This window comes from Carica papaya, chromosome 2 (assembly GCF_054855325.1).
Source record: "Carica papaya isolate Zhongbai chromosome 2, ASM5485532v1, whole genome shotgun sequence".
NCBI classification, from domain to species: domain Eukaryota; kingdom Viridiplantae; phylum Streptophyta; class Magnoliopsida; order Brassicales; family Caricaceae; genus Carica; species Carica papaya.
In genome coordinates this window covers 36,365,399-36,377,868 of record NC_142310.1, presented here as the reverse complement: position 1 = coordinate 36,377,868, position 12,470 = coordinate 36,365,399, and the positions used below count along the sequence as shown (strand labels likewise).

Below are 12,470 nucleotides of genomic sequence, written 5' to 3'. Positions count from 1 at the left end.
TGCTCATTGGTGTTATTAAGTGTGGAATCAATTTAAATTTTAAAGAACTATTCGATTGAAATTAAACACGAAACAAAATTTTAAATTGTCCAAAGAGTTGCCCAAAGTTTTTCCAAAGAGTCATTGAAGTGCAAAGTCATGCCATTTTCAAATCTCATTGTTACGAGTTCTTATCTCGGTATTATATGAAGGTTATTTTTTTTATGTGTTATATCATAACTGATCTAATTTATCACTTAGACAATAATTATGTCGATTTAAAGAAATATCATCCCAAACGAAAGCAAAATGGCAAATTTTGCCCCCTCTTAAAATTATTCCATAATGTGAATTTTAGATGGTCTTGTATATTATTTTTTTTCTAACTTTTAACATCTTATACGCAATATGTATATATTAAAATATCACATGAATTTGTGAAAAAATTATATTAATCGAGAAAGAAAATTCATCAGAGACTAGTACGCGAAGTTATGAATTTACATGGTTTTATAGACAATAGTTTTATTTGTACAGTACAGCAGTTATAACATTACAAAATTTCAAAACGATTTTAGCATAATAGTTCTCGTAAAATTTAGTTGTCATAAGATTTGTCCACGACTTATTTTATCTACGATATAAAAATCGTGCTCTTAATTGTTACAGTTTGTGTTCATAGTAGTTTTAGCGTTTCATATTTATCTCAAAAAAAATTACCATCATATATAATATCACAAAATATTATTTAAGTCGCCAATTTCACAGATCAAACACCACCTCACTTAAATTACGTATTTTGAGTAATTATTATTAATTTTTAATGTTGTAATTATTTTAAGATCAATATATTCGCATATTTAAAATTTTAGCGACGGGCAAACAATGAAACTTCAGTTCGACAGCCTAGAAAAACATTTTAATTGCAAATCCAAACAAACAGTCATCCTTGCTAGAAGTTTTGGCAAACCATCAATTAAGACGAGATTAGGGATCATAACGAAGGAAATTCGCTTAGAAGTCCATGTCCTGAATATCTAACCACCCATCACATCCAGACCATAAAAAATTCTTATCTTGATTCGGAAACAAAAATGCACATAAAAAAACCATCCATGCCGAGCTGTACAACATGGAAAGGAGAAAAGAAAATAAGGAAAGAGAATGCAAATTGGGGGGACGACGGGTTAAATAACCTAAAAATCTCTCAAAAGGAGGGTTAAAAAGTAGGAGACCAGAACTAGAAAATGCGTTCTGCTACCTCTGAGGTGCTCCTGAAAGGATGGGATCATTAATAACTGATCCGTGCTTCCCCAGTGCCGGAATACTGAGGGAACGTTTTCTTACTTTAGTGTTCCCAGAAGGTGGCATTTTCCTATCACTCTTCTCCATGAGCAGGGAGGTATAGGAGCATAGAGGTTCAGACAAACACTCGCTTCTACTTCGAAGGAAGCGGTCCAGGTTTTGAGTATACTTGTCTCTCTTCATGGGACTCGTACGGTCCCCAAGCACTGTCTTGTCTCTGTGGTCATCGTCATCATCAGACCAATAGCCATTCTCTTGAACATCCTGCATTGCCAGATCATCATATTCTTCATCTGATTTCGTGGACTCCTCGTCAACTGAGCCAACCTATTAAAAGGCGAATGGTGCATGAGCAAAAAGATAAAAGAAGGAAATAATGGTCTTCGAGCCAGCTTTTGCTATTCACAGACAAACCTAAAAAAACTTCCATCAACTACAATTCCTGTAGCAGTGGTGTGACCTCCTAAAACATGAGCTACGGTCGTCTTCATTTCCCAACTTAATTAGGACAAATTTTGTAACCTTGGTAGTACATATTATGTGCCTGTCCTTTCATCACAAAATAACGTACAGTACACATTTCAATTTTTATTCTCTTTATTAAAATGTACATTTGGCCAGTGATACACTCCAATGCTACCAAATGCTACTTTAAGAATTTTATCAAATACAGTAGGAACTCTAAATACATACCTCTTCATGGACCTGTTTATCAATATCATCACTGAGATCTTCATCACTATCTGCCTCGGGAGGATCATCAATCTCTTCATCACTACCATGCACCGAATTTTCCTCCTTGAGCTACAAAAGACAAAGAAGAGAGTTAAAATTTGAACATTAGATGGAAAAAAGTTATAGTGGGATATCTAAGAGGAGGAACAAGGAAGTAAAGAGAAATAATCAACACAATATAATCTCACATTCCTCAAAATTCCACCAAAAATAGAAATTGGAAACCCACCCTCAGCGAACATGAGTGAGATTAATTCAACTATAAAGATTATGTTAATATTATAAATACAAGATTGATATAATAATTAAGAGGGAAAGAAAAATTTGAATAATTGAACTAAATGTGACCTTATGGTACTTATTATTGGAGTAAAAACCATCTGGAGCTATGACCCTACAATGAAAAAAAAAGTCCTATACACAAGGATTCTCATTCATGATAAAATTAACTGATAGGTGGATTGGAATACCTCCTTGGATGGTCCATCAGACATCCTTGGAGAGCTGCAGCAAGAAGAGTAATATTTACTTCCAGTGTCAGTGCAGTCACCTCTAGATTCATCCATGCTTCCAGCATGACTTGTTCCTCCATCACTAGGCCATGCACTGATTCCAAAGTGACCGAACTGAAGATTCACCGGTTCAGCCTTGTCAATCAGCAAGGGCCCATACATTGGATTTCCTATTTCGTTCTCTGTTCCATGGCCCAATATGCCCTTCCCATGACCATCCTTTGAATCAACAGGCCAAGCCTTTGCAACAGATCCATCTGTGTTCAGAAGAGCCATCAGATGCCTAGACGAACCATTTCTCTGGATCAGCTGAAACATTCCTTTGGAACTCAATGAATTGGCAGCACACTGATTCCTGTACTCCTCATCCACTAGGGCAACAGTATTTGTGGTGGGATCATAAAGCTGCTCTCCTGCTTCGCGCCTGCGCAAGCAGCTGAAGACAGTTGCATGAATGGCTGCCACGCTCCTATCAACATTTGTATTGTTTATCTTGGGAACCAAATGTTTATCAGCCCTTTTGCAGAGATAATCCTGTATTGTTCTGATGTTACGGATATACTTAACATACTTATTTTTTGCTGGGTCCAGCGTCATGTATTTGGCACGAACAGCAAACCGTTCCAAGTGTTTGTCCTCATTGGTAATGTAGATCATGAAAGGTATAATTGAAGGATGTTTTTTCATAAGCCCCATCTGCAGCAGGAGTTAAAATTTATAGTGAAGAAAGAATTGAAACAAGAAAAAAAGATCTAAAAGAAAAGTTAGACTTAAAAGCCTTACAACAAAATTAAGGCTTAAATGAACACCCTCAACAACTACTGATTCTTTTCTCTCTTCCCATGCGGTAATCAGCCTATCAAGACTGTCAATCACCATTTCACTTTGTGCCTTAAATCCTTCAATAGCCATCTGTTTGGGGCTGATCAATTCTGTAGTACCAGAACCAACATCCAACTGTCGAGCATCAGATTTTCCAGCCATAGAACCATCGGCAAGTTCATCCTTGGAAAATGAACAGCCAATGCCTGCCTCTTTTTTGGCTTTTCTCTTTGCCTTTGCTTCAGCAACTGCCACAGGATCCAAGAATTCTCCTGCATGGTAGGTGGACGCCCAAAGTAAAGGATTTTGCTTCTCACTAACAAAACTCCTCATCATATGCCGAATGGAGTCAGTTGATATCACTGTTGTAATTCCCAACCTGCTACCCTGTATAATAATAGGGGAACCCCACTCTTGATATAGGTTTTCTATATGTGCTGAAGTTAATGCACTTCCTCCACATATTCACATATAAAAATCTTAAATATATTTCAATTTGGGGTAAATGAGAACAGAAAACTTAAGTTTTTAAAACAATCTCAAATATGAAGTTAGTGTATTTAACATTAAAATACCAGCAAGGCAAAGTAGACTTGCCAAAACCCCTAGTACCACACAACAGCACAGTTCAAGATTCCTCAATAAAAAGTTATATATGTGCAGAAGTTCATGAACTGCCTCCACATCATGGCATATAAACATTCTAACAACATTCCAACTTGGGGAAAATGGAAAACAGAAAAGCATTTAACACAATCTCAAATATGAAATTAGTGTATTTAACAAAGAAATACCAGCAAGGCAGACAAAGTAGACTTGCCACAGCCACTAGTACCACACAACAGCACAGTTACAGATTCCTTCCTTTCTCGAATTCTGTAACAAACAGATCATTACGTAAAAATGCAAGATCCGACAAAATGTATTTGCTAGAGAAGGTAAAACACTGTTTAGGAAGAAAAGAAAATCTTACAAAAGGGCTTAGCAATTCCAATTTCAACATAAATAAAACTCAAATGAAACACTGCACCATGATCAAATAATCAATTGAATGCCTACCATGACAAGGTACATAACTAGGTATATCCTACGAGGAGAGGCTTCCCGCCAATCAAGTTTTTCAAGACGGTTTATAGATAAGACTTCCACTATCAATATCATTACAGAATTACCTCCCAGAAAATATTATGTATATAAAAATTTTTATGGAAGAAACTTCATTTTGAAAAAGTGGAGAAAGAAATACAACCAACTGGACACTAAGCAACCAGCCACCCAAAAGGAGACAGGATAAAAATAAAATAACATAAACAAAGAGAAAGAATGAAAATAAAAAAATCCCTATCCTGTTAGTAGATAAACAAAACCTCTAAAAGAAACTACAACCTTTATCCCAAAGGGACGCGATAAACACTACCCTATCCCCAAAAAAGATCTAAATGAGACCTTTCTTTACAACTCCCGCATTCTCCTCCAACAAAATGATTCAAAACGCAGCAGATAGTCCCTTTCCACTAGATCCATATAATTACACTATCTAATGCTTAGAAGAAAAGCGAGAAAATACAGCAAACTAGAATAGCAAATCTTAAGCTGCAGAACAAGAACCCAACCACCTAATCTGGTTAAACTCAGTCATGAAAGATTAGTATTCATTTAGAGACTGATAGCTCCAGAATTAAAAGGGAAAGCACAAAACAGAAACATTTATAGAAAAAGCAGGAGACTGCATCCATGAAACATAACAAAACAAAAGCAGAAACCAAGCAATTAAATGAAGATTATGATGAAATTAATATGATTAGAATTCAACACAAGTAAAAAAGCAATCTAAAATCAAAGAAATGACAACATGGAAACAGCTTACCGGAATTGTGTCAAGATTAGTATATTACCACCAAGAAATATCAGCCAGTTAAGTTAGTTGAATACCCTTGAATGTACTTTTTTTCCCTTTCTGCATATTATTTTTATTTGCTTACAGTTCGGTTACAACGGATTGTACTGTTAGAAGCACAAGCTGGAATGCACGCTGTGTCACACTGGTGTGGCTGTAGAGTGTACCAGAAGATAGTAATAGAAATATGCAATCAATGATGTAACGGAATCAGAAAAACCTGGTAAAAATTATCCTATGCTCTTCACTATTCGTCTTCTCCCTCTCTTTTTCTCCTTCCTCTCTTCCCAGCCATTCAATCTTCTCCTTAAAGCTTCTTCCTTTTCCCTCCAAAACTTCCAACTAACCTTCAGGCTATAACTGGCTGCCTCATGAGTCAGTGGCCTGAAAAATTGCTGGAATACAGTCCAACAATGTTCCTGAGGGTCTACAGAACATAAGAAACCCAAAACAATTCCACAATCTACATTGTCCCTCCAAAATCTCTTTCCAGTTTCCCCTAATAATAGTAATTTAGGAGAGAATCTCTACCCATTAATCACATTTCCCTATGAAAATAACTAAATTATCCTAAAATCTACGTTAATAATCCAGATCAACTGTCCACATTGAATCAACAGTAACAAAAACAGTATTAATTAAATAATACTCCTAAAGAGGAGATCACGTTGTGAGATGAATAAGCTCATGGTTTTGCTGATGAAGTTAATGTAGAAAGGAATGGTAATAAAACAAGAAAAGAAAAAGATAGGGTGCAAAAGCAGCCATAAAATGTTTTAGATTATTTCCTGTCTTTACAGTTGACCATATCATCACCACAATGGCAGAAATAAAGAGTGACTTTCCCCTCAAATGATTTTCATTTACAGATAAGCATAAGAGAGAAATATACAAGCACTTTGTTCTTGGAAGGTCACAAATTCTTAATAACCTAAATGATGTTCAGAAAATTTCTTCGATCGAAAAGGATACTATATTAGGACATAAGCCCTGAAAAGAGAGAGGAAAGATAGGTAACGCACAATTAGCAGGAAGCCTGCACTAGCAAGACAGCTATAAGAGTTTTATAAGGTCAGAGTTTCACATTTGCATATCATCTTCACATAACAAAGAACAAAAAGCGTCAACCAAAGCCCATGACTGGGAAAAAATCCATGTGGGACTATTTGAACATTGAAACTACAGCAGAAAAAGAAGGCTGTCTAACCTAACTAATTAAAAAGGATTTTATAACATGCATTTGTAACACAAACTCACCCTACGCAACAAGTATATTAAAAATAAAACTAAAAGGAAATATTTCAATTGGAACTTCAGCATAATCCGTAGTACCAGGTATTACCTGCATGCCAAAACCAAGTCTGCCCTCTGGTTATGACCCACATACTTATACTCAGCCAGAGAATCACAAACAAGATCTAAGAAAGTATCTCTCTTTACAACTACTGTCGTTCGTCTTTTGTACAACTCAAAAGGTATACTCTTACTTTTAGCTTCCTTCTCCGAGAGCAAAATGCTACTTGTTTCTGCTTTACATAAATCAGCACATGCAGAACAATCATCTTTTTTCTCAGCATTTCCTTCCTTTTCACTTGGAAGAGGAACATCTGAAGAACCATCACTTCTTATTGATCCAAAGACCCTTTGACTAATCTGCTCAGAGATGAAAGAAGAGTACAGAATAAGTTTCAACTTTCTTCCATAAAACTTGGGGATAAATACAATAATGAGAAATTAAAAATCATTAAAACTGAGAAGTCCAAGAATTATATAACTATTTCCAACTCGATTAATCAATTTGCACAGAGACCAACAAAGTAGACGTGAACTAGAACAACAGGAACAAATTAATTGCACTTCTAAAACAATTGTCTTCTTCGCAGCATGAATAAATTTTCATTGCCAGTGGAAGAAACAAGCAATCAGGGGTAACACTATGACATGTTATTGTCATTACTTGAATAAAAAAGTTACCATGCCATAAATATCAAGGAAGAAAATCCATACCGTATATCTTTCATAATTCTTGTACGTGGCAACTGTGATGACATGGAAATTTTCTGTTTTGCTTATTTTAGGTGAAAATTATTTCTACGTCAAGTTAACTAATCAGCACATTATATTACCATAAACAGTTACACCATGTTTACAGGGAAATTATATGCTATGCTATATTGATTCCATTTAAGACCTTTTCTTAATGATGCTTTTGTCATGAGGTCGATGTTTCCGAGCCTCCACCAATAAATCATTTATTACTGGAACTATTTCCAAGGGATCACTCCCATAATGTTTACAATAGGTAGTTTGATCCGCACTTCTCAACTAAATATGGTAACCTAATTAGGATCCTGTTTTCTTTGATCAGTTTGATGTGATCTTGTATCTTAAGAACCAACTTATATAAACAACAATCACCTTTATAATCTCATCATCCATTAATCCATTTTTGAGAGGACCACAATAGAAAGATATTCTTTTTTCCTTTATCAAATTATCGAAAAAAAAAAATCCATGTTGAGCACTACTAATGATTGGACGAGGACTCGCAAAAGAAAATCTAGCACAAGCATGCTAAGATGCAAATGTTGAATGTTATCCACTTATACAAACGCCTCAGCTAGTTTCTAAAAATGCAAATAGTAGCCAGCTAACTTTTTTCGTTTGAAAACCAAAAAAAAAGAGGAAGAACCTAAACCGATGAACTAATATATTAGTTTGCATTTCAGTAGGAAACCACGGTTGTGAAGGGGAATCTGCCAATTCAACATACCAGTGAACAGTCATGTCCTAGTTAGGTCAGCAATTCCAGTTGGAACATCTCAAGGACCAATATTTTGTGGAAGAAAAAGCAAGAGTCAAACAAATCAACGCTTTGCATACTGCTTCAAAGTTGAATTTTTGAAACAAATATGAAGCAAAAAGTAAAGAGAAGATCAAGTCAAAGGAAATTCACTGTAATTATTGAGATGACACTCCTAGCCCCAAGCCAGACTAGCCCCTTGAAAATGACATTATCTCCCTATAATGATTAGCTAGGACCACAATATTGACCTAAGAATGCCTGGTTGAACGCATTGAAATTTTTACATTAAAAAGCTAGATTTAGAAAATCGGCAAAGTAAATTTACACAGTCCAGATCTACCCCACTTCATCCATCCACAGTGATCAACCATCATATATAGATTACTTCCTTTGTTAAAGCTCATTAATGACTTGAAAGACACGCAAAGAGAATTAACGAAACGTCCCGCTGAGTCCCCTAAAATTGAAATTTTCCTAGATTTCTTCGTCAATGAAGTAGATTACAAATAATTAACATTATTTGAGGCAAAAATATTTATCTAAATATAAAAAGCAATCGAAAGACTTAATTGATAGACCTTTCACTCCAGAAAGCAATGAATTACTGTACCTTGAAAGCATGACGCGCTTTGCATCCCATGAGTTGCAGAGTGCTTTGCAAAACGGGGCGCGTATACCTAAACGATTCCTTCTCGTTTTCTTTCTCTCTCTTCTGTCCTTCGTCCACCACCACTATGTACAAGACTTTCGACACCTCTCCCATTCTGCAACAAAAGACACGAAAACACACCGAAAATGAAATCTAATTCAAGATTCACATAAGTTCAAAACAAAAACCGCATGCATAAAACATAAACAACACAAAAATACCGAGAAACCAAAGCACGAACACATGATCATACTCGAAGCAATATTCCTCAAAGAAGCGCGTATAACACGATATGACGCAAATGAGAAAGAAACGCAATGCAGGTGACGAAAAACACGACAGATTGAGAAATCGGACCTGGATATGCACAAGGAGACGACTAGATTTCACCGAACTCCGCGCAGATTATCAGTTACCGTACCGAAAAAAGGAAACAAACAGGAAAAAAGGTAAAGAGGTAGCTAGAACGTTAGGACTTATATGAAGAAGACGATCTCGCCATTTTCTGTCACCTGGCTTCCACGCATCGCTTGAGCAAAGGCACCACGAGTCTCCCTCTTATGACAACACCCTCCCTCTCTCTCTCTCTCTCTCTCCTCTATTTATATAATTATTATAAACGCGAAAACCGCTTTTGTTTGTTTCTTCTCTGTTTTGGGTTCTCAGGATTCTCTCTCTATGGGGTTAAATGACAGATTTCGCCCTCTGTTACGGTTGAAATTACGATCATGGTTTAATCCACTGCGGTGAAACGGAGCGTTTTGTTTTTCCGATGGGTGACGTGGGCCCCGGAACGAAGATCGAGGAGTGGTAAAAATGTAATTTTAATGAAAACTTAGGGTCGAAGTATATGAAATACTGAACAACTGCTTTGTCCTTGGTGATTAAGAGAAGGAAAAATGGAACTATTGAAAATGACCTGTCCTAATAAATATTTATTTCCATTTTTAATGTGATTTTCTTTTATTTTAAATATAAATAATAATAAAGTACATATTATATTCTTACAAGTTAGTTTTAGATTTTCATTTTTGCCTAATAATTTTAATCAACTATTTTCTTAATATTCACTTAAAATTAATATTATTATAATAAATATATATTCGATTACTAAAAATTACTTATTTTTACAATTATTATTTTATTAAATACGTAACTATTTTTTAAATTTTTTTTTAAACATATCTCTTTGTGCAATCTCAAACACCATTTAAATTGTATTTTAAATTATAACTTTGTCTTATTAAAATTTTATTAGAATATGATTATTTTTATTTTTGTACTTCAAATTTATAAAATAATTTTTAATATACATATTTAAATGAGAAATTGTTTAGATATGAATATAATAAAGCGTATTTTATTAATAATTTATGACCCACTTAGTCTAATTGGCGGTTTGGATACGCTTTGACCGAGACCAATTAGTTAAGCACCATGGTTTTTGTGCTTTACTTTGTCATTTTGAGTTGTCGTTCTCTTTCTTTTATGGTATCGAAGGAAACTACCAAGACTTTGAATGGGTCTATACATATACGTATAAGCATATATGTATGTATATATACACATACATACGCATATACGTATACTCCGTTGCCCCGGCTAATTAATTAGTTAATTACCCTTTATTAAGTATACCAACCAGCCTAGTTGTGTTTAATTATGAATGCAATTATGAGCTTACTAATTAAAAGCGGCAAACATTTCATTATGGACTATTGAATTGGTTTGTGCATTCACACGATGTGGTTAAAAAATTAGGTTATAATTAATTTTTACAAACATCAATATAAACCTCTAATAATAGCATGATGAACCAAAAAAATTAAGTAACAACATTTAATTAGCTGGACAATCATATGTTTTGACCCACATTATTATAATAAATATATATTATAAACACAATAACTTAATGGAATGATATATGTATGTATGTATGTATGGCTTCATGGGTCATTCATTATATTCCCCCACTACTTCAATCCTAACCTTCTTCAAGAAATTTTGAGATACAATAGTTTTAATGATGGGTGTACATGAATATACATCCCATCATAATTGAATCGCCAAAAGGGTGCGTGCATCTATATGATAGATACACATATCTAAACATACGTATCTATTATATATATATATATATATATGTGTGTGTGTGTATTATTTTATTATTTTTATTTTTTAAAAAAACTTGCTTAATTTAAATTAAAAAAAAAATAAAACGCACATGTCGAGGGGTTTGGATTCTGAAAACTTTAGACGACGACGACTCCGGTCTTATTCTGCTGCCAATAAACATGCGTCTACCGAATCCTTTGACAATCCAACGCGTTGGTTATGTGGAATCTTGGGACTTAATACCAACCGTTGTCTTTTTTTAATAAAATAAAAATTAGAGAATATGAATTAAAAATATATATATAAGAAATTATTTAAATATTAAAATAAAAAATAAAAAATAAAAAAATTCAAACAGAGCATTTAATTTTTCAAAAAAAAAAAAAAAACATGGTTTAAATAATATTATTTTTTAATGTGGTATGTAGAAAGTCTAAATATATACACCTAATGGTATTTTATTTTATTTAAAAAATAAATTGTTTAATTTTAGGTGGCACGCAAGTCGGGGTTGTGATGTGGAATCTTAGCCGTTGACAGTGTTGATGAATTCAACGTTTGTTCTTGACGCCAATCAGCTGGCCCCCACATTGGCTCTCTTTTATCGCCATAAGCGCTTTTTTTTTTTTAAAAAAAAAATTTATTAATATATTAATAAACTAAAATTTTAATATTATTAAATAAAATATTATGTTTCTAACTAATACTAATTTATAATTTACCTATATAATAATAAATATTATATATTAAATAAAATTTAAAATTATAATTTTCAAACATAAATAAATATATTAGCTATTATTACAATTGTCAAAGTCAAACATCAATACGTTATATTTTTGTTGTCCAAGTCCTCGTTATTTTCTTTTTCTCTTTAATGGTTAAAATTTGAAGTCAAGTCGTGAATTCTTATAATTAAAATCTTACTTGTATAAGATTCACCATATATACATTTATGTCAAATATACATACAAATATACAAACATTGTGTGTATATATACATATAAAGTGAATTTATGATTTTAATAAGGTTGGATAGTTTAACAATCTACAAAACAAGATTTTACTAAACAAAAATAGTTGTGTTAAATTAATATATCTATATATATATATATATATTTGTATATTTTAATTTTATAGTCTCAAATTTTATTATGGATATAGCTCTAAGACTAATTATCATTTAAAAATTTTTAATTTCTATGGACAATGTATTCAAATAATTATATGTGAATAATAATACATCGTGTTAATTATATTTAATTAAAAAATTTAAATTTTTTTAATAATTGAAAATTTATTACCCAAAATCTTAAGTACAAATATTTAATTTTATTTTCAAAATTTATTATTTAAAAATTAATTCAGAAACACCATGACAGTTATAAAAAAAAATTAACAATGATTAAATTATTATAAACATTATAAAATATAGTTTATAGTGAAATAAAATTAAAAAATAAAGTTGCACTTCAATCTTAAAGATAAACATGTCTATGACTTGTGACTCAATTGATTTATAAAAATAAAATGGGACCATTTATCCATGGACATGCATACAGGTTTCTTTCACAAAAATGTGTATAGTGATTGACGACCTTCAAAGTTTTGATATTCTAACTTATTTATTAAAATATTTAAGAAATATAT

The 12,470-nt window shown here is 33.0% G+C and overlaps 1 protein-coding gene across 3 annotated transcripts; it reads right to left on the bottom strand.

The window, feature by feature from the left end:
* Positions 1-988: 988 nt before the first annotated feature.
* Positions 989-9,309, bottom strand: LOC110813342 (P-loop NTPase domain-containing protein LPA1 homolog 1). 3 transcript variants are annotated; one of them, XM_088214513.1, is made up of 8 exons: positions 8,959-9,309; positions 8,667-8,820; positions 6,593-6,903; positions 4,148-4,229; positions 3,315-3,740; positions 2,490-3,227; positions 1,978-2,088; positions 989-1,611 (listed from the first exon to the last, which is right to left on the bottom strand). In XM_088214513.1, exons 2-8 carry the CDS (start codon positions 8,817-8,819, stop codon positions 1,237-1,239), a joined length of 2,196 nt encoding a protein of 731 aa, XP_088070639.1. In that variant the 5' UTR covers position 8,820; positions 8,959-9,309; the 3' UTR covers positions 989-1,236. The 3 variants fall into 3 exon arrangements, with proteins under 3 accessions (XP_088070639.1, XP_088070638.1, XP_088070640.1); XM_088214512.1 differs by having other exon boundaries at positions 9,063-9,308; XM_088214514.1 differs by lacking the exon at positions 3,315-3,740 and having other exon boundaries at positions 9,063-9,309.
* Between the last annotated feature and the right edge of the window lie 3,161 nt (positions 9,310-12,470).

Excerpts from the sequence above, each read along its gene's own strand:
- LOC110813342 (XM_088214513.1), bottom strand. The coding sequence starts at position 8,819 with ATGGGAGAGGTGTCGAAAGTCTTGTACATAGTGGTGGTGGACGAAGGA. Across the intron at positions 4,230-6,592 it reads GACTTGGTTTTGGCATGCAG|AATTCGAGAAAGGAAGGAAT; the intron begins GTAATACCTGGT and ends TGTTTGTTACAG. Across the intron at positions 3,741-4,147 it reads CTACTTTGTCTGCCTTGCTG|GGTAGCAGGTTGGGAATTAC; the intron begins GTATTTCTTTGT and ends ATTATTATACAG.